The sequence below is a fragment of the Diabrotica virgifera genome, chromosome 7 (genome assembly GCF_917563875.1).
Source record: "Diabrotica virgifera virgifera chromosome 7, PGI_DIABVI_V3a".
NCBI classification, from domain to species: domain Eukaryota; kingdom Metazoa; phylum Arthropoda; class Insecta; order Coleoptera; family Chrysomelidae; genus Diabrotica; species Diabrotica virgifera.
The window spans coordinates 234782740-234810450 of NC_065449.1; the positions used below are offsets into that span (position 1 = coordinate 234782740).

The 27711-nt window shown below is 31.3% G+C and overlaps 1 protein-coding gene across 1 annotated transcript; it reads left to right on the forward strand.

Annotated features, from left to right (window-relative positions):
- On the forward strand, positions 1–25881 carry LOC114325696 (uncharacterized). Its single transcript, XM_028273827.2, has 2 exons — positions 1–456; positions 25040–25881. Exons 1-2 carry the CDS (start codon positions 42–44, stop codon positions 25831–25833), a joined length of 1209 nt encoding a protein of 402 aa, XP_028129628.2. The 5' UTR covers positions 1–41; the 3' UTR covers positions 25834–25881.
- The last annotated feature ends 1830 nt before the right edge of the window (positions 25882–27711 follow it).

Sequence of the window (27711 nt, forward strand, 5' to 3'; positions counted from 1 at the left end):
TTACAAGGTACAAACTCAGACGCTTTGTTACGTTGATTTCAATGGAGAAGATTAAAAATTTTGAAGAACTAATCAGCGACTATATTGGTCCCAACAAAAATGTGGTGGATACAAAAGTCAGCAACTTAACGGCACCTGGAGAAAACTATTTGAGTGAGATCATTAGAATTGATGTTGTTGTACAAGACAAAGATGCAAATCACCAGGAACATTTATCATTAGTAGCAAAATTATGTGTTGAACATGAGTTTTTTGGCCCCACATACAATTTGACCAAAAATGAAATAATTTTTTATGAAAATATTGTTCTTGCTATAAAAAATTTCCATAAAAGACATGGTTTGCCGCCACCCTCGTTTTATCCAGATTATGCAGGAGGTAGGTTCAATTTGGCAGTAGAAGATGACAAGCCTGATATGAATGCTGTTCTTATCCTGGAAAATTTAGCACCAAAAGGTAATATTTAAAAGGATGAATTTATTATAATTTGATACTACTTGTTTCCTCATTTTCACATATTATCGTCTGTGTTTATTTCTACCTAACTTTTTGGATTGGATCTCATAGAATTTGGGTTGGTTTTGCTGCAATGTGTTGTAGTGGAGTCAATGAAGGTTTTCACCTCCGATTTCGTTGAACCTTCATCGATTTTCATGAAAATTGGTAGGTATGTAGAGGATACCTCAAGAAACAAAGTTGACATGGTGCCAACTTGCGCTTTTACCCTGGGGGGATGCCATCCCTTCTCGGGGGTGGAAATTATTTTATTAAAAATAATACCACTAATCGATAGAGGGACAAATTATAAGTAAAATTTGTTATATAAAGTTATTCCAATAAATCAATAGTTTTTGAGTTATTAAAGATCAAAAGTTTTGATTTTTCCTGAAAAAAATCCATGTTTTAAAGCAGTTTTTCATAAATAACTCAAAAACCATAAGTTTCTTCAAAAAAGTTGTTATTACCAAAATCGAAGATAATATAAAAATAAATGAGCTCCTTATTCGAAAAATTCTTTATTAGATATATAAAGTGAGTTATATGCAATTGAATGTATATTTTTTTCCGCGAGTGCTCAAATCTTAGCATTCAAGCTTAAATAACAGGAAAACGATGCATTTTGTTAAATGCAGATACTAAACATTTTAATAAAGTACTTAAAGGTAACTATCAAAAAGCTATATAAGAAGTCGATAGCATCAAGATTAAGCAAGTTATGATGGAAATAAGAGGACCCTTTCAGATTTTTTAGGGAAGAATGAAAAATAAAGCATACGTCATTTCCACAAAAATTAAAATAAAGAGTAACCCATTTAAAACTTTATTTATTTTAAAATGAGTAATAACTTCAACAATTTTGACTGATTTAGAATGCATATGTTTGAAAAAAATACGATTAAAAAAATTAGAATTTTTCAAATTTTCGTGAATTTAATTTTCTTTTGATAATAACTCCAAAAATACTCGATATACTTAAAAAATGGTAGAGAACAAAATTTTAGTTTTAACTTTATTTAAGCTTTTTCTTTTTTTAGTATTTTTTACGACAAAAAATAACCGTGATAGAAATCCTATAGAAAACCTAAATTTTACTGCGAGAACCATGTAACCGGGGCCCTTTCACCTTGTATTAAAAAAAAAATAAAGAATTTAGAAAATTGTGTTTAATACAGTGTTATAGACCTTTTACTTAGCTTTGTAAAAGTTTTTGGATAAATCTCATGTTTCAAAAATCAACGGAGTTATTTTAAAAAAACCAATAACATTTTCTTTGAAAATATTTTATAGCGGAGATTTTGTATGTATACAGGTTCTGGGAAGTCCAATTAGTCGTTTGTTGTAGGAGATACGAAAAAAGTTTATTTAGGTGAGATTGGGGCATAGATAATATCAGAATTTAAATACATTTCCAAATTTACAGGGCCACCCATATTGACAGGGTGAAACAAAATTATCTTTTGTTTAATGGAACACCCTGTATATTTTTACATTTTTGGATTCTCCTCTATGTTTTATTTCTTAAAATATCAGGTTTTGTAATGTTATACGAAGTAGTTTAAAAGATAATTACGTTTTTTTTTTCAAATTTCATAGCAATATTCACCCCCTGTATAATTGTAGTGATTTGACATCAGAAAATCAATTTATATTCAAGTGATTTTTAATATAGTCTATTATTGTTAAAAATTATTAATCTAGCAAAACGTTTAATTTTAGCTAATACAGGGTTGGCCGAATCTGAATGAGTGTTTTCTCAAAGTTTGAGAGTGTGAGTTTTCTCAAACGGAGCAGCCTGTAATGCCTGTAATGAGCATTGTAATGAAATGCTATTGTATGACACTTTATTATTTCCCAGCTTGCCAGTGAGAACTGAATTTATTTTTGAAATCCCTAAGTTTATATCTTTAATTATTTTAAATATTGCAAACGATTAAAAAACAATCAAATTAAATTTAAATATCCAGTGTATATCTTCCAGATTTACTTCATATTTAACGTAGCCTGTACCATAACATTGCACAGATTATTATCCCTGTATAGCAACGATATACCATGAATGTGAATTCATAATTGAGAAATGTCCTATATCCAGTTTCACAAAAAAAGGGATTCCTCAAACATAATATATGTAGACAAAATCAGCCAAAGTGATTTGCGATATCTAATGAAAGGTATGTTCCGTTTGTTTGTAGAATTATATTTAATTAGATTTGCTTTAATTACTAAAATAAATACATATTCAATTAATCTTATGTATTTGTGGAAAAGGAAACCTAGCATTAGCGGCCACATTTCTATAACGGCCAATTGTTTTCTATTTTTAGTGGCCGTTATTGACAGCTTTTACTGTACCAATAATGTTTTATTAAATTATAAAACATTATTTAAATAAAAAATTTATAAACTTGATAAAAGAAAGTTTGCTTAGAATTTACTCCTCTATCTAATTATGGGGTTATTTTTAATAAAATAGTGTTCACCCATGAGAAGGGGTAACATCCACCCCCAGGATTAAAGCTCAAGTTGGTACCACATCATTTTTGTTTCTTGGGCTATCCTCTAAGTACTTACCAATTTTCATGAAAATTGATGGGGGTTCAACGAAATCAGGGGTGAAAACCTTCAGTGACTGCCTTTTTGGAAATATAAAAGAATAATTTTTTCGTGATTGTCGATTTGCTAATTTTCTGATTTTTGGTTGCTATAAGGTTTGAAAAATTAATAAAAAATATAAATCATGCACATAAATATAAAAAAATATTTATTTTACTTAATTAAACGAGATTGCTTGAGCCAGAATGCTGAAATCTGCATTTTTATCTTAAAAAAAAAGGTGGATTTCACCCCTAAAATGCAGAAAGCGCAACTTGGTGCCACATTACTTTTGTTTTTTGAGGTATCCTCTAACTACTCAACAATTTTCATAAAAATCGATGAAGGTTCAAAGAAATCGTGGGTGAAAATATTCAGTGACCACACTTTGAGAAGAAAAAGGTTTTCGTGATTTTCGACTTGTTAATTTTCGGATTTTTGGTTGGTATAAGGTTTGAAAAATTAAAAAAAAATGTTCATGCACATAAATATAAAAAAATATTTATTTTTTTTTAATTAAACGAGATTACCTGCGCCATAATGCGGAAATCTGCATTTTTTACAATTTAAAAATTAGGGGTGTATTTCACCCCTAAAATGCAAAAGTGCAAGTTGATGCTATATAACTTTTGTTGCTTGAGGTATCCTCTAACTAACTACCGATTTTCATGAAAATCGATGAAGGTTCAACGAAATAGGAAATGAAAACTTACAGTGACTGCACTTTCAGAAATCTAAAAAATAATTTTTAAAAAAGGGGTGTATTTCACCCCTAAAATGCAAAAAGCGCAAGTTGGCACTATGTCACCTTTGTTCCTTGAAGTATCCTTTAACCACTCACCAATTTTTATGAAAATCGATGGAGGTTCAACGAAATCTGAGGTAATAACTCATATCCACCTTCATTGACTCCACTATTGGTCCAAATAGATATTTTGCTTTAAAATATTTTCAGTTGATTTTCATCAGTGGTTGAGAGGGTCCGCGTTTCTCATCCATATGTGACCACTAATATAATTACTGTTTTGTAGATTCTAAGCATAGACTCACGACTCAGTAACTTACTTTCCATTAAGTCTTTGAATGCATAAAAGCACTTACTACCGCTAAGAATCCGTGCTTTTATTTCTTGACTGGCGTTTTTGTTGTCATTTATTATTGAGCATAGGTAGGAAAAAGTGGAGGCATATTCGTAGGTATGGTTGTCTATCTACACATTCTCATGTTGATTCGACTTTTGTGTAGGTACTCCATATATTTTGTTTTACTTTCATTTATATACAGAGTGAGTCTGTAATTTGGAATAAATTCAATATCTTAAATACTAATTGTTTCTTTGAAAATTGCTTAGACCCGTCGATTAGTGTTTAAAATTTTACTTTTTGGCATACAATAATAATGTATACAGGGTGTCCCAATTTAGAGATATGACGTCATCATTGATTTTCTTAAATGGCAACACTGTCATTTTGATAGGGTGTGTAAAGTTACACATAAGTGCAAAATATCAAATTTTTATTCTCTACCATTTACAGGATAATAAAAAATAACAAAATTTTGTCTGTAATTTGGAATTTATCCAACAATTCAAATACTAATTGTTTTCTTTGAAAAATACTCAGACCCGTCGATTAGTATTTGAAATTGTAATTTTTGACATACAATAATAATGTATACAGGGCATCCCAAGTTAGAGATATGACGTCATCATTAATTTTCTTAAATGGCAACACTATCATTTTGATAGCAAATTTGATAGGGTGTGTAAAGTTATACATAACTGCAAAATTTCAAATTTTTATTTCCTACCATTTACAAGATAATAAAGAATAGAAAAGATATGAAAAATAAGTAATCAAATAATAATTGAATTTAATTATTTCAATTAAGCAAATGCTCATAATGTTGCCCATTGGCTATTTGACAATAATTATTGAGGGCAACTTTATGAACATTTGCTTAATTGAAATAATTAAATTCAATTATTCTTTCATTACTTGTTTTTCATAACTTTGTTATTTTATATTATCTTGTAAAGGGTAGGGAATAAAAATTTGAAGTTTTGCAGTTATGTATAACTCTACACACACTAACAAAATAACTATCAAAATGACAGTGTTGTCATTTAAGAAAATAAACGATGACGTCATATCTCTAAATTGGGACATCCTGTATACATTATTATTGTATGTCAAAAATGACAATTTAAAACACTAATCGACGAGTCTGAGCATTTTTCAAAAAAAAAGTATTTGAATTATTGAATTAATTCCAAATTACAGACATAACTTTGTTATTTTTCATTATCTTGTAAATGGTACAGAATAAAAATTTGATATTTTGCAGTTATGTATAACTTTACACGCCCTATCAAAATAGCTATCAAAATGATAATGTTGACATTTAAGAAAATCAACGATGACGTCATATCTCTAAATTGGGACACCTTGTATACAATATTATTGTATGTCAAAAAAGCAAAAAGGAAGTACTAATCGACGGGTCTGTGCATTTTTCAAAAAAACGATTAGTATTTGAGATACTGAATTTATTCAAAATTACAGACACACTGTATAGACCAAATGTAACACCTTCCAGTTTCAGCTAATACCCTTTTGTTGCGGCTTATTATGGCAACATCGTCCGAATATGCGCATATTTGCATAGATCTTGTATTAATACAGCTGTTCATATCCAAATTTCTAGCTGCCTCCAGAGTTAGATTAAAAAGTGTTGTTGATAAGGTATCACCTTGTCTAATTGCATTTTCAATATCAAATGCCTCGGTCATATCTCCATCTGTTTTGACCTTGCCTTTGAAACCCTCCAAATTCATTATTATAAAAGATAGGCGAAAGCCAAGAGAACCCATTTCTAAATAAATTGATATTTAAAAATAACAAGCTGAAAATGCGAGCATTGTCATAACGAAAACTTTGTATATTTAGATACGTATTTTAATTCATAATATGGAAAATTTCTATTATGAAAAGTAGTTTAGAATTAATAATTATGTTTTAATGTGTAATTATATCATTCTAATTTAAATGTTATGAACTATAAAGGTAGTTTACTCTTGATCGAAATTCATATTTTTTATATACCTCGTATAAAATTAATAAAATTTTATACAAGGTGTCCCAAAAGTAGTGGAACGGTCGAATATTTCGCGAACTGAACATCGGATCGAAAAACTGAAAAATACGTGTTCAATCATTTTCAAAAATCTATCCAATGACACCAAACACCAACCTACACTACACCCCCTGGAGGTGGGGTGGAGGGTAACTTTAAAATCTCAAATGGAAACCCCTAGATTTTCTTGCAGATTTGGATTCGTTACGTAAAAGTAAGCAACTTTTATTCAATACATTTTTTCGAACTGTGGATAGATGGCGCTATAATTGGGAGAAACAATTTATCCTGATACCATGGGTAAATTATAGAAACGGTCTAATATCTCGAGAAATACACTTCTAAATGTGAAACCAAACAAATTTTTTAATACTTTTCGAAAACCTATCGAATAACACTAAACATGACCCTCCAACACACCCCCCTGGAGGTGGGGTGGGGGGGTAACTTTAAAATATTAAATAGCAACCCCCACTTTTTGTTACAGATTCGGATTTGTCATGAAAAACTAAGCAACATTATTCGAAACATTTTTCGACTTGTTGATAGATGGCGCTTTAATTGGAAAAATACGATTTATTAGCGCCATCTATCAGCATTTTTAAAAAATGTTTCGAATAAATGTTGCTTAATTTTTCATGACGAATTCGAATCTGCAATAAAAAGTGGGGGTTGCTCTTTAAGATTTTAAAGTTACCCCCCACCCCACCTCCAGGGGGTGGGTTGGAGGGTCATGTATAGTGTTTGTCGATAGGCTTTCGAAAAATATTAAAAACGTGTTTTTGGTTTCTTATTTGGAAGTGTATTTTCCGAGATATTAGACAGTTTCTATAATTTACCTATGGTATCAGGATAAGCCAACAGAAAATGTTAAAAGCATTGACAGAATGCCGAATAGACCATCGCTACATTAACATGATCAAATATATCTACCAAACGGCAACGGCTAGCGTAAGACTGTCTGAACAACAAACAAATACATTCTGTATACAGCGAGGAGTACGGCAGGGAGACACCATCTCACCAAAGCTGTTCACAACCCTTTTAGAACACACATTTAAGAAGGCAGATCTAAACGAATATGGTATCAATATAAATGGAGAGAAGCTCAGTCATTTGAGATTCGCAGATGACATCGTCCTTATAACAAATTATATTACGCTTCCTTAGAGGTCGGACTAAAGATTAACATCAACAAGACGCAAATAATGACTAATCTGGTGCTAAATCGCAATATTGTTGTTGATGGAATGGATATTGAGCAGACTGCATCTTATAAGTACTTGGGACATGAAATTCGGTTGGGACGAGATAACCAGACGTGCGAACTCCCACGTCGCATAGGATTAGCCTGGGCAGCGTTTGGTAAACTTAACTATGTATTTTAATCGGACTTGCCCATATGCCTCAAAAGGAAAATCTTTGACCAATGTGTGTTGCCTGTACTCACTTATGGAGCCGAAACATTAACACTAACAAAAAAGGTAGTGAACAAGATTCGCGTAACTCAGAGGGCTATGAAGCGCCAGATGTTGGGTGTCTCCCTGAGAGACCGAATCCCAAACGAAGAAATACGCCGTAGAACAAAAACAATAGACGCTGTCCAAAAAATCGCGTCGCTTAAGTGGAATTGGGCAGGACACGTCGCCAGATTGCCAGACAACCGATGGACAAAACGTATTGTCGAGTGGAGGCCGCGAGAAGAAGCACTACGGAGCAGAGGACGCCCACTAAACAGATGGGCCGATGATTTGAAACATGTTATCGGTAACTGAATGCAAGCCGCACAAAATAGAGATGAATGGAAAGAGCTGAGGGAGACCTATGTCCAGCAGTGGACGCGTACGGGTTGATGATGATGATCAGGATAAATCGTTTTTTCCCAATTATAGCGCCATCTATCCACAGTTCGAAAAAATGTCTTGCATAAAAGTTGCTTACTTTTACGTAACTAATGCAAATCTGCAAGAAAAACTAGGGGTCTCCATTTAAGATTTTAAAGTTACCCCCACCCCACCTCCAGGGGGTGTAGTGGGAGTTGGTGTTTGGTGTCATTGGATAGATTTTTGAAAATGATTGAACACGTATTTTTCAGTTTTTCCATCCGATGTTTAGTTCGCGAAATATTCGACCGTTCCCCTACTTTTGGGACACGGTTGCATCATAAATCTTAGAACAAGAAGAGCTTTTTATGAAGAATAACTTTTATTTGTCAAATTAAAAATAAAAGAGTTACAAACGAAAATGTTCTTGGTATCCATAATTTGAGAAAAATCTTCAAATATTTTTTTCCATTAGAAGGATGTACACAGACACAATACTGGCTAGTGATTTTAGTCAATAATTTTGCCAATTCGACAAAAAATAATTTCTAAATAGTTAATAATTATTACTAAATAATTAGTAATTTTGCCAATTTCAGCAAAATTCTCAAAAAACAAAAAAATTACCTTCTACAATCACTAGCCAGTTGTGTCGAGTTTAGGGAACGACTAGGTTTACATAATATTTTAATTTTATAGCAAATGGAACAGTCCATTTATCATAAAGGGGAGGCCGTATTTATACTGGTATAAACCTTTTTAAAACTGTTAATAAATTATTGCTTTTAAAATATTACTCAAATTGTATTTTTGAACATCTTATTTATTTTATATAATAATTAAATTCACTATCAAATGTCATTGATGGTTTATTAATACTTAATTTAAAATTTAGTTTGACATTCACGAAGTGTCAAACTCAAATGTAAATAACCTATGCTTGGCAAATCGAGATTTAAAAAAAAGTAGCCTACTTCCTAATCAACCATTTGAGCTGACGTTTAGGGCGTCTGTAGGAGATAACCGGATTGTGACGTCACATTTTAGATTTTGAGGTCGATTATCTCGAAGACGGTTAGATATATCGAAATGCCGTTTTCAGATTTGGCTTCAGAATGCAAAACTACATAAGAATCCATCGATACACCTGCTGTAAGTATTGCAGGAGCGGCAACGCAATAACACACATACTTTTGCAAATTTTTAAACGAAAAGTTTTCGTTGAAAAAAAGTAGCCTACTTCCTAATCAACCATTTGAGCTGACGTTTAGTGCGTCTGTAGGAGATAATCGGATTGTGACGTCAAATTTTAGACTTTGAGGTCGATTATCTCGAAGACGCTTAGATATATCGAAATTCCGTTTTCACATTTGGATTCAGAAGGCAAAACTACATAAGAATTCATCGATACACCTGCTCTAAGTATTGCAGGAGCGGCAACGCAATAACACACAGACTTTTGCAAATTTATACACGAAAAGTTTTCGTTGAAAATCAGAAGTTTTTCTTAGGTCGGAAAACAAATTCTCACTTACACCTATAACCTTTCTTTCTATAAATTGCAAAGAGAAATGGCGATGAATGCATAGACATGGAGGATCTACAATATGAATCCTACAACACGTCAAATCATCTAGGTAAACATCAACACATTTAGATTCTTAGTACTCAATACGTGAGTAAAAACGAAGGTAGGTTCAGAGTAGATTACGATTCAGAGACCACTGCCATCTGCTTCTGCCATCTGCTTAGGTACATTTTAACCTCTTGGTTTCTTCAGAGCAGCCTGTAGTGTGCTCTTAAATCTTAACTGCCTTTATCTTCATTAGTATAAGTATAACTAACTTATTCGCGGTGTGCAAGTACTTGGAAGGGAAACGAGAAACGACCGTGCGCGAGTCGCGGAGAAATATTGCAACTATCTTAAATAATTCATATTGTCAATTGAAATTGTCAAATTGACGTATATTTCATACTTTCTGTCATTGAAGCAGAAAAATTATATATTGCTCCACAATATTGATATGATATGCAATTCTTATATAAAGGTAAATTTAATTAATTGTATTTTGCTTGCAGTACTGCATTTTAATAACTAATTTTATTTACTACATACAATTGTTTACGTTTGCATAACATAACCTGCATCTTATTTTTTCTTCTTATTATTTTTTTGGACTATGGCCTTGACAATTATCCAGCAACCAGGACTAATATAATTGGCCAATATAATTAAAAGTGCGAATAAAAGTACAGAGCGTAGAAATAGAGGTCGCTTTGCCGAACTTGCACGGTCCCAATTGGGTATACCTAACATAGATAGTTGCTCTAACACCTTTTGTCTATCTACTCCATCAAACGCCTGTTTAAAATCGATATAGAAGTTGTAAATTGGTATGTTATATTCAACACATTTTTTATGTACATAGACCTCCTAACATATGTATTTGGTCTATACTTGAGCTGTTTGGTCTAAAACCCCATTGGTCTTCACCAATCATTTCTTCCGAAAACGTTTTTAGGCGCCTGTATAATAGGGATGGGAAAAACCTACCGGTTTAAACCTAAAACCGGTTTTTTTACTTCGAAATAACCGGTTTTACCGGTTGTTTTCTTGTCCCGGTTATAACCGGTTTTTTCTTTTTAAAGTAAAAACCGGTTATTAGGTTTTTACGGTGATTAGGATTAGGTTAGGTATTATTTCGGATCCCAATCATAATTATTATTCTCAAGTAATTATTCCAGACAAAACCATAATTCAAATTTTATTTTATTTTATAAAATACAGAAGCAAACTGAAAGTGCAATCTCACATCAGCCAGAAAGAATTAAGTTTTTGTAATCATAATACTTACATAAGAAGTGATCTGGTTGAATTAGATGCAAACATCATCTATTTTTCACACTTAACTCTTGACATTGAAAGTGGGTGAATGACTTTTTCTGATTACCAAAAATAATGCTCTGACGATGAGTATCGAATTACTGATTACGAATACGAATCTCCAAGAATTTCGCTACGTTTTCAAAACGATACACTCATACAGGAAGTATTAAATGAGTTAAAATGTACCTATTCTACAAATATACAAACGTGTTAAAAGTAATACATGTTCTCTCGATAGTACTAATTTTGATCATATTGATATCGAGTCGAATGGAGTATCGCAAACTAAAGTGTATTGTTAATGTAACTTTGTAACCTTACTTACTTACTTACTTACTTACTTAAGCCGTCCTCTTGTACCATACGGTGTCGAGGACTTTGTAACCTATTGGATTAAAAAAAACTGAAAACCGGTTTTTCCAAAAACCGTTTTTTTTGGCCGGTTATAACCGCCAGGTTAAACCGTAAACAAAAAACCGGTATAACTGAAAACCGGTGTTTTGTCAAAAACCGCCATCCTTACTGTATAATATGCAGAGTGGGCCAAAGAAAAGAGTTCACCTCGATATTTGGCAGTATTTATTAGATTTTAAGGAAATGACGAAACAGGTCGATTTTTGATTTAATGGGGACACATTTTTACGGTACATACATTTGTCATTTGTCAACCCCCTACCTTCCACTTCCCCCACCTCTTATTTTTAAATAGCGAATAGGGGTCGTGTGCTAGCTTATTTAAAACGTTATTCAATTCTCTATTCAGTAATATTAACATTGGCATAATTATTTATACAGGGTGTCCAAGAAAAAAATATTTAAATTAAATTTATTGACACAAAAAGAAGAATGTATGTAATTTATTTAATTCAAAATACATTTTACTGCTGTCTAAAAAAATGTTTTTTGATATATAAACATTGCTTTTCGCTTAATTTCAATGTTCAAGCTGCCACCCATCTGCCCCTTGGTATTATAGGTTGAATAATGAATTTAAGCGAGAAACAAGATTTATTTATCAAATAAACATTTTTCTCTGTTTTCTGTCAGTAATAGAATGTACTTTGAGTTAAATAAATTGCATACATTCTTCTTTTTGTGTCAATTAATTTAATTCAAAATAATTTTTCTTGGACACCCTAAATAATTATATCAATGTTGATATTACTGAATAGAGAATTAAATAACCTTTCAAACGAGGTAGCACACGACCCCTACTCCCTATTTAAAGATAAGAGGTGGGGGAAGTGGAAGGGAGGGGGTTGACAAATGACAGATGTATGTATCGTAAAAATGTGTCCCCCTTAGATCAAAAATCGACCTGTTTCGTAATTTCCTTAATGTCTAATAACTACTGCCAAATATCGAGGTGGACTCTTTTCTTTGGTCCACTCTGTATATAATTCCTGATAATATCTTGCAGACGAAAACTGATATGTTCCTATAATTTTCGCAAAGTTGCTTGTCTCCCCTCTTGTACATATATTATAGTTCCTACTTTTCAATCTTCTGGGATGAGTTCTAGTGACCATATACATCTACCGTATATGGACACATAGTTTATGCATACGTTTCCATAGCACATGTCCACTATTCTGTATCAATTCTGCAGTTATTCCATTCATGCCAGGTGCTTTGTTATTTTTTAGATGTTTTAAGAGGTTTATCAACTAGTTGTTCTGCTGTGTGATGAATTATTTCTTCATCTTGGTCTTAATTTTAAGGTCAGTTAACAATTAAACGATATATTAGACCTTTACACAAATCCAGAATTTAATTCCTTGTAGTTAGTATCCAATTGTCAAGAAGAGACAAATGAGGTCGTTGTATATTATATTTAGCCCAGTCGGGATAGCATTTGACCTTGCATGTGGAGCTGCCCCAAATTTTATTTTTCTAATCTTTAGGGAGGGTCAATATTAGTATAAATTTAAAATCTCGACTGAATTTCACCGTTGCGTTAGCCGCCATCTTGGTTTTAAACGAGAACCGTTTTTGCTCAATATCTCCGCCATTTTCAATTTTTTGACAAAAAGTGTAGAAACTGAAATTGTTGAAAATGCGATTTTCTATAATTTAGTTTATTATAAATTTTTCCATGCGGTCGATATTTTCCGAGTTATGAGGGGAAAATAGTGACAGTTGTAGCATAATTATTGAATTATTAAATTATCTCGTTTATTATTAGTTTCCCAACAAATATACACCTATACAAAAATGAAGAGAATTAAATGCCGTTCATTTTTTTGATAAAATCAATATTTAAGGTAGTACGTATGTGGTAAACGTGCGAGCGTAAGACCTGATTGATTTTGTAGCAATTGTTTTTGTTCAATATCTCCGCCATTTTCAACTTTTCGACAAAAAGTGTAAGAACTGAAATTGTTGCAATTACGATTTACTACAATTTTTCGAGAGAACCAGTGGCGGGTCTACAAGGGGGGGAAATGGGAAAATTCCCCCCCAGCAGGGTCCAAAATTAAAAAAAAAATGTTGAAACATCACGATATTTTAGCTGACATAAAACTTAAAATATCGACAGACAAATTCAACCAATAAAACCCGCTAGTTAATAAAATTAAGTGAACCCAATGCATATAATGTTTTTATGTCTTTTATATACTTAGTTTGGTTGATGTTTCATTGGAAGTTTCAAAAATTGTATAAAATATAAATCTCTTTATTTTTGTTTGTGTACAATTATGTCGTAAAGTTAATAATAAATGAGACAATTCAATAATTATGCTCCCCCTCCGCTTCCATTATTGTCCCCCTTAACTCGGAGAATATTGATCGCATAAAAAAATTGTGCCAAAGAAATTGTAAGAAATTGCATTTCCAACAATTTTCTTTCCCACTATTTATGTCGAAAAGTTGAAAATGGCGGAGATATTAAGCAACAACAGTTCTCATTTAAAATCAATGTGGCGGCTAATGCAACCGCGGAATTCAGTCGAGATTTTAAATTTACACTACTATTGATCTCTCCTAAAGGATAGAATTATAAAATTTGGGGCAACTCGCAAACAAAATTCAATTCAATAATTATGTTCCCCCCACCACTTTTTACTATTTTCCCATGTAACTCGGAAAATATCAACCGCATGAAAATAATTGTTAAAAAGAAATTGTAAGAAATTATATTTTGAACAATTTTAGTTGAAAATGGCATAGATATTGAACAAAAACATTTGCTATAAAATCAATCCGGTCTTACGCTCGCGCCATTAACGCATACGTACTACCTTAAATATTAATTTTAGCAGAAAAATGAAAGAAATCAAAATTGTGTAGAATTTAATTCTCTTCATTTTTGTATAGGTACATATTTGTTGTAAAACTAACAATAAACGAGATAATTGAATAATACAATAATTATGCTCCAACTGTCACTATTTTCCCCTCATAACTCGGAAAATTACCGACCGCACGAAAAAAATTAAAATAAATGAAATTATAGAAAATCGCATTTCTAACAATTTTAGTTTTTACACTTTTTGTCAAAAAATTGAAAATAGCGGAGATATTGAGCAAAAACAGTTCTCGTTTAAAATCATGATGGCGGCTAACGCAACGGTGGAATTCAGTCGAGATTTTAAATTTGGACTAATATTGACCCTCCCTAAACACTAGAAGAATAAAATTTGGGACAGCTCCTAATTCAAGGTTAGGCCTGTTATTCGTCTAACCCGACTGGACTAATTGGGAAAATACGAGTATTCGATGCTATATAATATTGATACCATAAGAAAGCAGATGTGCTCTTACTTCATGAAAACCTTGTGCAGATAACACAAATGGAAATTGCGAATATTGCCATATTTCTGTTGTATGTATTTTATTTATATGTTATCTCTACATTGAGAATGAATACATCACCTAGCTCCCTCTTAAGATATACCAGGTGAGCACTTACGACCGCCTTTTAATTAAAAAAAAAATGCAAAATCATCTTATTTTAATTAAAATAGCAAAAACAAAAAGATTAACATTATTAGAATCTATTTATCGTAATTTTTAAGCATTATGTGCCCATAAACTTCCATTTATTTAAATTGTCAAATGGTTTTGTTCATTATCTCACCGCGATAAATATTTTTTAATAATATAAAATATGTGTGTCATGTAGTTATCTGCGCTATATGTAATAATGATTAAATAGAAGAATAGTTTGATGCTGTTTCAAGGTTACGTATGTACCTATTGTACTGCGTTTTAATATTAATTATTGTGGGAGCTCATTATTGGATAAATTCCATTTATCAAAATAGGGGAGTGCATATAGATTTTCACTTCGGAAAAAATCAAACAAAATAGAATTTTTGTAATTTCATTAAGTTTAATAAACAACATATCAAAAACTTCTACTCGAGAAGTAAGTGCTTCATTTTTTATTAAACAAATGAACTACGAAGTTTGATGTTTTTTTTTAAATAACTCCAAAAATTTTACAAAAATAACCTGATATAAAGAATTTTCTAAAATTAAATCTGTATCTTCTATAATGTTTTATTTATAACGCTAAAGTCACCCTTCTCACAAACATTGGCGCACTGTAAACTAGCGTACGGCGAAGTGCACGGTTGAGTTATTTTAATGTAATTCTTTAACTAATGGATCAAATGAAATTTTACAAATTGAACCTAAAAGAAGAATAATTAAACTATCTTACGGTTATAATAGCAAGAAATAAAATGTATGGGCATAAGTACGGTGGGGGCGGAAAATGAGCCTTACATGAATTGTGTCTGAAAATGATTTAAAAATGTGTAACTAATACAATTTTTCTTATAAACCCTCAATTTTGCACAACTTACCGTTCAAGCATCGTACAAAATGATGTTTCATTCAAAAAAATCTCAAAAATTTAATTCAAATGATATGACGTCTTAAAAAATGTAATTTTTGAAATCTTCGTAGTTTTATAGAATTACCACCACTTTAAAACGGTATTACTCAAGTTTGAACAGATCTATTACAGTTTTATAAGTACTTTTTAAAGCTTAGGATGTAATCTTTAATATGCACTAAATTATTTTACTTTAAAAATGAAATAGACTATTTCTTTTTGAGAAAATTAAGAAAGATAACAAAAATGTAATACAAAAACCGAAAATTACCAGCTAAAAAAATGTTAATATAAAGTTATCAAAACTTTTTTCTGTAAAACTTACCTAAAATACATTTAATAATAAACTTCAACAATAATAAATGTTCAGCAAAAAAAATTTTTAGCTCACACAGTATGTCTGCGTAACTTGGAACCTACTGATAACTTTTTTATTATCAGTTTTACGAAAAAAATTTATTTTTTATAAAATACTCTGCATTGTATATTATCTAAAATTTAAAATTTAATAAATATAAAATTTCAAATATAAAATTTAATAAATTTTATACGAGGTATGTCAAAAAACATCAATTTCACTCAAGAGTAAAGTATCAAAAGTTGTTTGGAATTAAAAAAATTGTTTTAGGGTTTAATTACATCCTTCTAATTAAAATATTGTGAATAATAAAGGCACTTACTCTTAAGAAAAATTCATAGTTTTTACATACCTCGTATAAAATTAAAAAAGTTTAATATCTGATGGTTGTATCTTAGATTTTAGACCAGGGAGAACATTTTATGAAGAATAATTTTTTTTCGTAAAAGTGATAATAAAATAGTTATCATAATTGTAATAAGATGATGATGAGTATCCGTAAGTTGAGAAAAAATTGAAAAAATTTTTTCTACTAAAATAATGAAATTGTATATTTAAACATAGCTTTTAATTTCAAACAACTTTTCATAATAGCATTTTTTGATATTCTGAAATATAAAGGTACTTTACTTTTTAACGAAATTCATGTTTTTGACATAACTCGTATAAAATTGATAAAATTTGATATCTGATGGTTGAGTTTTAGATTTTTGACTATCTACAGCATTTTATAAATATTAACTTTTTTTCGTAAAATTGATAATAAAAAAGTTTTCCATGTGGTTCCTAGCTACGCAGACATATTTTATAAGAGCTTCTGTATAAGAATTTTCAAATTTCAATGCCATATTCGGATTCATTATAATCAAAAACAAAATAGAAACATATTTGATCAGAGTAAAATGATGAATTCAACGATATTTTTAAAATTATTAATACAAAACTATTGTTATTGTTTAAACAATTAATGAACAATTAGCGGCCAAATTCGTGAGTAGAACTTTTTAGTTTAACATGTATATAAATTAACAAAAAAAGTTTTAGAAAAATATATGCTTGTTTGAATTTTTCCGAAACAATGCATATTTTCGTTCTAATTGCACTCCCCTAAAATAAATACTAGTACTTAAAGTTTATTCACATAAACTATGCAGGAGATGTAAACATTAGTTGACAGCGATGTCTTCATCAGCAACGAATGAGATGGCTATTTAGTCCAGCTTTTGAATATTTTTGGATAACAATTACTTGTATAATCGCGTAAACTATTCACTAATTTAATTAACAGGATTATTTTTTGACTATCTGTGCATTCAGTGATTTACTTACTTACTTACTACGTGGCGTTACAACCCTTCGTGGGTTTTAGCTGACTCAACAACATGCCTAAACTGCTCTCTGTCTTGAGCAATCTCTTTCCACGCCCATATTTTCATGTGTCCTGCTATATTATCTCACCACCGGAGTCGAGGGCGTCCGCGTGGTCTTCTTCCAGTTGGGACTTCATCCCATACTAGCCTTACTGTTCTTTGGTCAGAATGTCTTCTGAGGTGTCCTGCCCAGTGAAATCTTCTAGATCTCATTTCTTTTATGATGTTTTCGTCTGAGTACAATTGCGCAAGCTCTTTGTTAGTTGTTATCATATATTGTCCTATTGTTTCATCAAACACAGGCCCAAAGATCTTCCTTAGGATTTTTCTTTCCCAAACACGTAGTCTCGCTTTGTTTTTTTTTGTTATAGTCCACGTGCGACATTATATATACAGGGTGTTTTATTGGGAAACGGAAATACTTTAACGGTAAATAGAGGTCACCGAGCCGGTTCTAGACATACTACATTTTTTGCCCTACCGACTTTTATAACCGAGTTACAGCGTGTTTTATCGATTTTGCCCATTTCTTTCCTAAGCCATAACTTTAGAACCACTCTGTATATTTTTTTCATATTTGTTACACATATGTCTCATTCAAAACCCAAACGACTGACATACTAAGCATAAGAAAAATCCAGGTCCGTATTAACAAAAAATTATAAAGTATTTGTGACCTTAAAAGAACACCCTGTATTTTCAAATTTTGAAAATCTGTTTGCATATTTGAAAAGAGCACAAAAAAGTAAGTATAATGGTTCGCTTCAATTTTTCGGCTAGACAATTTTATGACTTTAATTTTCAAATTAAATTGAATTTTTTAAGAACTCTGACATTAAGGCCGATATTATTTACTTTTAGTTATAAATTATTAAAGTTAATGAATAAATATTCATTTTAAAAATAATCAATACTTATTTACCACATTGGAACGACCCAATTACTAATGACAAGAAAAATCCAGGTGCGGATTAACAAAAAAATATAAAGTAATTGTGCCCTTGAAACAACACCCTGTATATTGAAATTTTGAAAATTTGTCTGCGTATTTTAAAAGAGCATAAAAAACTGCGTTAAAAGGTACATGTCAAATTTTTGCGCAGATAATTTAATTACGGCAATTTTGAAATCATATTGATTAATTCTGTCAAGGTCACAAGAAGCTGCCAGAAAAATGATGAATAATCCCAATGTAATTAGAAAATCGATTTGAAATCTTTCAAACCAAGCGAGGAAATGCATTTTTTAATTTGAGCAACTGTTATAGTTCAAAAATTTTTAATTTATCTTAAATTGTTGATTTTTATTTATTAGATAAGTACATATAGCTGTTTTTTTTTAATTCTTTACTAAATCAAAAAAATATCCCAATTCTCGCAATTCTAATTGTTAATGATCTGCATACAGCTACAAATCCATTGAATCCATGAAAATTTCAATATACAGGGTGTTGATTCAAGGTCACAATTACTTTATATTTTTTTGTTAATCCGGATCAGGATTTTTCTTCTCATTAGTAATTGGGTAGTTCCAATGTGGTAAATAAGTATTGATATTTTTTAAAATGAGTATTTATTCATTAACTTTAATAAATATTTATAACTAAAAGTGAATAATGCCTGCTCTTTTATGTCAGAGTTCTTAAAAAATTCAATAAAATTTGAAAATTAAAGTCATAAAATTGTCTGGCCGAAAAATTGAAGCGAACCATTAAACTTACTTTTTTGTGCTCTTTTCAAATATGCAAACAGGGTGTTGTTTTAAGGTCACAATTACTTTATAATTTTTTGGTAATATGGACCTGGATTTTTCTTATGGTTAGTATGTCGGTCGTTTGGGTTTTGAATGAGACATATGTGTACCAAATATCAAAAAAATATACAGGGTGGTTCTAAAGTTATTGCTTAGGAAAGAAATGGGCAAAATCGATAAAACTCCCTGTAACTCAGTTATAGAAGTCGGTAGGGCAAAAAATGTAGTATATCTAGAACCGGCTCGGTGACCTCTATTCACCGTTAAAGTATTTCCGTTTCCCAATGAAACACCCTGTATATATAGACTGTGCGAAGAGAAAATCAGCCGTACATAGTTTGGTTTTGGAATGCATTGGGTACGATAGAGGACCTCTTTAGCATAAAAGTGCTATTTCAACGATGTAGAGACGTATATTGCAATATTTATGCATGCTTCATTGATTACCATAAAGCGTTCGATACAGTAAAGCAAGACAAGCTGATGGAAATACTAACAAATATTGGAATAAACACCTATGCTTTAAGAATTATCAGCAATCTGTATTGAAATGAAATATCAACTATCCAGGCAGGAGAATCAGACGATATCAAAATCAAGCGTGGGGTCCGTCAGGGATGTATATTATCACCACTGCTGTTTAACATCTACTCTGAGCAAATTTTTCAAGAAGCAGTGGATGATGTTGAAGCCGGAATTAGAATTAACGGAGAATGTATCAATAACATAAGATACGCAGACGACACGGTGGTATTCGCTGACAGTTCTGAAGCCCTTCAGGAGTCAATGAACAGAATCACAGAAGTCAGCCAGATATACGGACTTTCACTAAACATTAAGAAAACAAAATGTATGATGATCTCTAAGAAGGAACAGCAATTTGGACGAATCAGTGTGAACGGTCAACAAATAGAAAGAGTAAAAACATACACCTACCTTGGTACGAATGTCAATGAAAACTGGGACCAATCCATAGAATTTATTCAGATGTCATGATTTATCATTGCCCATAAAAGTCAGGTTACTGCGATGTTATATCTTTGCTATACTGTTGTACGGAGTTGAGTCGTGGACTCTCACAGACGCCACCTGCAAGAAAATTGAGGCTTTTGAAATGTGACTTGAATCCTGAATCTGAAGGTATCTTATACCGACCACGTTACTAATGAGTAGACTTAGGCAAATATGCAAATTGCATATTTTGCATATTATGCATAAAAAATGCAAAAATGTCCACTTTTGCATATTTTTAAATAGGTGTGCATAACATGCATATAATTTGAAATTTTGGTTGTAACTTCACATACAGGGTGTCCCAGACTAATTTAGCCACGCTATATCTCTTAAACGAATAGAGATTTTCGAATGGGACAAAAAGCGATATATTCTACTTGTAATACACTTTAATGTGGCGTACAAAAAAATCATACCCTAAATATTCATCCCTTAGTTACAACCCCTAACTTAAATTTTTTTAATAGCACTCTGTATATTTTTTTATAGATTTGGATGTGGTCTTTTATCGTCTATTCAACAAATTTTTTGAAAATAAAATCGGTTCGTAAATAACCAAGAATCTATCAGTTGATTTTTGTTAATTGTGTGTCCCAGACTAATTTATCCAGGCTATATTTCTTAAACAAATGGAGATTTTCGAATGGGACAAAAACTGATCTATTCCATTTGTAATACACTTTCATATGGGGTAGAAAAAATTCATCCCCTAAATATTCATCCCTAACTTACAGGTTGCTATTAAAAAAAAATAAAGTTAGGGGTTGTAACTAAGGGATGAATATTTGGGTGATAATTTTTTTCTACGCCATATTAAAGTGTATTAAAAATGTAATAGATCAGTTTTTGTCCCATTCGAAAATCCCTATTCGTTTAAGAAATTTAGCCTGGATAAATTAGTCTGGGACACATAATTAACAAAACTAAACTGATATTTTCTTGGTTATTTACGAACCGATTTTATTTTCAAAAAATGTGTTGAATAGACGATAGAAGACAACATCTAAAACTATAAAAAAATATACAGGGTGCTATTAAAAAAATTAAAGTTAGGGGTTGTAACTAAGGGATGAATATTTTGGGGATGATTTTTTTCTACGCCATATTTAAGTGTATTACAAGTAGAGTAGACCACTTTTTGTCCCATTCGGAAATCTCTATTCATTTAAGAGATGTAGCGTGGCTAAATTAGTCTGGGACACCCTGTATATTTTTATATTCATGTAACAAAAGGCAAAAAAAATCTCTTTATTTTTTTAATTTTGTTTTATAATCTCTTGGTATCGGAATGTAGTAACCATTAAAATTTAGCGGCTTATACATAGTTTTGTCACGTTTTGTCCTTGATACAAAGGTTCTAAATTCTGCCAGTTTATATCTTCTTTTTCCTTCTTGTATGTAGGCTTTAAAGCCTGTTTCTCATTAAGCTCAATATTAGCCTCCTAAATTGTTTAAATTATCGCACCATCTTTTTCTTGTTCTCCCGATACTTCTCCGTCCATTTGGTGACTTTACTATTCGTACTATTCTATCCTCTGCCATTCTACGAATGTATTCGTTCCACTCCTGTTTCCGTTTTGTCACCCATCCATTAGTGTCTTCTACATTGCATGATCTTCTTATGTTTTCGCTTCTCTCCCTATCCAATAGACTTTTCCCTGATATTCGTCGAAGTATTTTCATCCCTGTTGTTTCTAATAGTCGTCTCGTTTTTGATGTGTCATGTCATTTGTCTCTGCCGTGTATATCAATAAGTATAGGTAAAAATTTATATCTCTAGTCGTTTATATTTCTAGGTAAACATTTTTATTTTGACGGTCCATTTTACTTTTGTTGTAAAGTAAGCCGTGAACACGTGTCTTTGTGATTAACTCTTATGCGTTGAAAGTTCAGGCAATAAACAGTTTGAACAGCATTAATTTGATAATTTATTACTACAATAATTCAAAATAATCTCATTTATTTGTTAAAACACTTATATAGTATTTTTACTACAAAAGCGATATTACGTAGGTTAAAATTTTTGACGTAAGAGAACTGTCAAAACATTAGAATGTGACTTTTCATTATTGCCATCTTTATAATAAACACGGCAATAAAGAAAAGTCACATTCTAATGTTTTGACAGTTCTCTTACGTCAAAAATTTTGACCTACGTAATATCGCTTTTGTAGTAAAAATACTATACATAATCTTAGTTTGAAATATACATCGGTGCAGACATGTTAATTTATACAACATGTGAAGATATTGTAAATATTGTTGTAAATAAAAAAATATTGTAAATATTTTTTTTCGTGAATATTTTCTAGATAAACATGCATATTTTTGGGTAAAATACTGCATATTTATGCGCATATTTCATAACTTTTTATTTGCATATTTTCCTAAGCCTACTTATGAGGGTGTTTTGCTGAGAATGCAAAAAGAAAAAGAGCTGGTAATCACAATAAAAGCAGCCAAAATCAAATACCTCGGTCACGTCATGAAAAACAGCGAAAGATATGGACTACTGCAACTAATCTTGCAAGGAAAAGTGGAGGAAAAACGTGGACCAGGAAGGCGAAGGATTTCCTGGCTGAAAAATCTACACACATGGTTTAACACAACAACCACAAGTATTTTTAGGGAAGCAGTGTGCAAAGTACAGATTGCCATGACGGTCGCCAACATCCGAAACGGATAGGCCCTACAAGAAGAAGAAGATCGTCCACGTTTCGCTTCCATATATCACTACGGGTCTTATGATTGTTTTATTCACTTATATCTTTGTAAATTTTGTTAGTTGTTTCGATTTTATAAGGTTTTGAAGGTCATAAAGATATCTGTTGCAGGCTAGTATCCTATTGTTCACGGTGAGCTTGAAACATGTTATTACCTAATTTATGATATCTTCAACTTCTTTTTGTTGGAATATCTTGTACAACTCAAAAGTAAACAATACAAGACAAAAGTTAAATCCGCTAAGCGTCCCTTTGAAAAAAACGATTTTTTCTAAATAAAATATAAATTTCAGAAATTTCTGAAGAATTTCTTGAACCGTACCGCATATCCTCCAACCGCTGCATATTTTTTTAATTTGCAAACTAGCGGATAAAAGAAAAAAAAATTAGATATGTATTTATTTATACAGGGGAGCAAAGAAAAGAGTCGACCTCGATATTTGGCAGTAGTTATTAGATTTTAAGGAAATGCCAAAACAGGTCGATTTTTATTTTTAAATTACAATTTTTTGATATATATCTCATACTAATGACGTCATCCATCTGAGCGTGATGACGTAATCAATGATTTTTTAAATGGGAATAGGGGTGGTGTGGTAGCTCATTTGAAACAGTGTTTAGTGGTCTATTCAGTAATATAAACAAAAATATCACTATTTATACAGAGTGGCCTAAAAAATTATTTTTTAATTAAATTAATTGACGCAAAAAGAAGTATGTATGTAATTTATTTAACTTCTTTTTAAAATTGACAGCAATAAAATAAATTCTATTGCTGTCAGAAACAGAAAAAAAATGCTTATTGGGCAAATAAACATTGCTTTTCGCTTAAATTAAATGTTAAAACTGTCAAAAGAGGTACCTAGATGGGAGCCTGTTTGTGATTTATTAATTTAAGCGAAAAAAAATGTTTATTTTTGAAATAAACATTTTTTTCTATTTTATGACAGCAGTTTAATGAATTTTGAGTTATATAAATTAAAAGTACATTATTCTTTTTGCGTCAATTAATTGTTTCAAAAAATATTTTTTTAATCGCCGTGTATAAAAATAATGATATTAATGTTTATATTACTGAATAGAGAATTGAATACTCTCAAATGAGCTACCACACGATCATTATTCCCATTTAAAAAAACATCGATTACGTCATCACGCTCTGATGAATGACGTCACTAGTATGAAATATATATATGCGAAAATATTGCAATATAAAAATAAAAATCGACTTGTTTCGGCATTTTCTAAAAATCGAATAATTACTGACAAATATCGATGTGGACTTTTTTCTGTATTTATATATTGCTGTGTTCATGTCCTATTAATGTAGGAGTTTGAATAAAGGTTTCTTTCATTTTGCAAACGATTACAACGATAGTTATTGCAAAATATGTATGTAAAATATTGCTTTTCAGAAATTTATTTTTTAGAAAAAAATCGTTTTTTTTTTTCAAAAAGAGACGCTTAGTGGATTTAAATTTTTTCTTGTAATGTCTACTTATGAGTTGTAGAAACTATTCCAACAAAAAAAGTTAAATATATAGTAAATTAGATAGTAAGGGACCGTCCATTAATCAGGTGATGTTTTTTTTTGCATTTTTTAACCCCCCTCTCCCCCTTGGTGATACATTTTGAGGTTTAAGACACCCTATATCACGTGTATTTGGACATTTCGTGATTTTTTATGGACCCCTCCCCCCCTTTCGAGCCTCACATGATGACTAATGGAAAGTCCCTAACGTGTTTCAAGCTTACCGTGTGTTTAGTCTATATTCAGTGATTACAATAATTTATATGCTATTCAATAAAAGCTAATACTTAATCGAGAAAAAAGGAAAGATGATTTTAATAATATTACTAAAATATGTTACTATGGAACGAGTAGATAAATTTTGAACATCTTTAACAACTACAACCTTGTTTACTTGCACTGCATTTCATATTGAGATTTAGTTATATAAGTTTTAAAGAAGCTATTGATTTGTAGAAAAATAGCCTACTTTAATCATTATATCATGTGAGTTTTTATATGTTGCAGGGTACAAAAACCTGGACAGATATGTTGGATTCGATTTGACTGCAGCTAAACTTATTTTAAAAGATCTGGCAACGTTTCATGCTGTCCCTATGGCAATGAGGCTTAAAGATTGTGAAGAATTTGCCACTCTAATTAAAAGGTTATCTGTTCAATTTCCACACAAAGGAAAACAAGACTCACCGCCAAAGATATTTGAAATATTGAAAGAAGTACTAAACAAGAAGCAGAAATACAAAGCAGCTGAGAAATTTACGAAGATGCTGGATGATTTTTTTAAGTACATGAGTAAACATCCCGATAGGTTATTTAATAATAAACCTATTAAAAGATTTTCGACAATAGTGCATCATGATATGTGGCTCAATAACACAATGCAAGTTATCGAAAATGGCAAAGCAATTAAAAACAAATTTGTTGACTTCCAGATGTGTCAAATTGGGTCATCTACCATCGATCTGGTTTTCCTTCTCTTTAGCAGTGTTGAACTAAGCTGTCTTCAAACTAATCTAGACAACCTGATTCAACATTACTATAACGAATTCGTGGATATACTAAAAAAGCTGGATTTATACACGGACGAATACTCATATGAGAAATTTTTGGAAGAATTTAAAACGGGAGGGCCAGAGGGGATAATTCAGTGCATTTTTATGCTACCAACAGTTATTTTTGGAGAAAAAGGAAAAGTAGCTGATCCTGGAGACAGTAGTCTAACTGTCGAAAATGTACCTGAGATAGCGCTTAAAAAGCTTATACTTTTATGTGAAGAAGGTGCTGAAAGAGGTTGGATTTAATGTTATTTTTATTATTTTTTTTTAGAAATAAAATGATATAATATAAAAGTCTAAAACTAATTATTATCAATAGTCCAAGTAATGAAGCTTAGAATAGGAAAAACCTCGCAATTTTTACAGAATAAATCGATTTGCTTGAAAATTCGAGAATAAGTAGTGGATAGTCCAAGGATCAAAATTTATATGAGCCCGAAAGGCGCTTTTCCCATGGGGGTTATTGCCACCCCATCTCGGGGGTGGAGGTTTTTTACTATATCTTGACCGCAAAAATTGATAAAAGCATGCATTCTAAGCAAAAATCGATCCATAAATTTTCTTGATAAAAGTAATAGTTTTTGATTTATTCGCTATCCGAAATGATAGTTTTATATCCAAAAAATTAACGTTTTTAGTCAGTTTTCTGGTAATAGAGAGTTATTGCCACCGGCAAATAAAGGATCCTTTATTACAGGATACTTTAATAAAGGACAAATACAGGACGGGTCTAAAAGAGTGGTATTGCAAACGCAGTTAAAGAATCTTTATTTTGACAAATGACATGAAATATTTTTGTAAATATAAAAATAACCTATAAAATTCCATTTGTCGATATAAATTAAAATAAGATAATTGAAGAGTAAAACGTTAAATTTAATTATTTTGTCATTTAAAGATGTTTAGAGAACAACATAATATATCCCATAATACTCATCGGAAGTGCAATAAATTGGAAATACTATTTTAGGAGTTTTTAAATACTTTTGCATTATGGGTATATGTAATGGGGAATTTCTGGAGAATATATTATTAGGGAATAGTGGATATCCATTCCTCAACTACAACTACCGAATGACACCATTCCAGAATTTTCAGACAGAAGTTGTGTTTTTATAATCCATCACAAATCCCTTCAAGAATTGTTATTGAAAGAACATTTGGTATTGTGAAGAGATTTCCAATTTTACCATATGTAATGAGATGCAAGTTACCTTTTATTCAAAGAATAATATCAGCTTGTTCAGTTTTACATATTGCAGTAGTACATAATAGAGAAAACGTTGAAATACTGGCAAATGAGTGTGCTGTTGATATTGATATAGAAGCTGTGGCAGTACATTTTCAACCAGGAGCTAATCTAATGCGACTAAATTGTGTGTGTGTTTGTTTAAAATTATTGTTCGACATTTAAAGCTAGCGCTTAAACTAATTTTATTTTTATTGGACTGCAGTTTGTTAATAAATTTATAAATAAATATAAATATTATATTGGTGACTGATTTTAAGTATTTTATGATCATTAGCAGGTTTTAAATAGTAAATTTATAAATATATTCATACATGCTATTGGCGTTTGATCTTTTATCCATTATGGCCCTCTCTTTCTTTCTTTTCACCTCTGGATAACTAGTTATCAGGAAGTTTATCTGACAGATTAGATACTAATAGATATCTGACAGAGAAAAACTTCCCGTTAACTAGTTATCCGGTGCTCAAAAGACAGATACTAAGGATACTGTTATATAAACTTCCCAATAATTAGTTATCTGAAAATGAAAAGACCTCTAATCTGTCAGATAAACTTCCCGATATGCAAAAAGATAATAGAAGAATTAAGCTTTATGCTGGTTTTTATTAATTTTTTTGGCAATGTTTAAATAAACAAATACTGATGGCATGAAATGGATCACGAACAAGGAGGAATGAAGAAGGAATTGGAGATTGTGTTTACCATTAAACGCATAAAACTGCAGTATCTGGGACACATATGATAAATCAGCACCGTTACTCCCTGCTGCAGTACATATTGCAAGGTACAGTCAAAGGTAAGCGAAGACCTGGTAGAGGGAGAATATCAATGGAACTGTTTCGAATCGCAGCTAGCAAGGTTACGATTGCTAT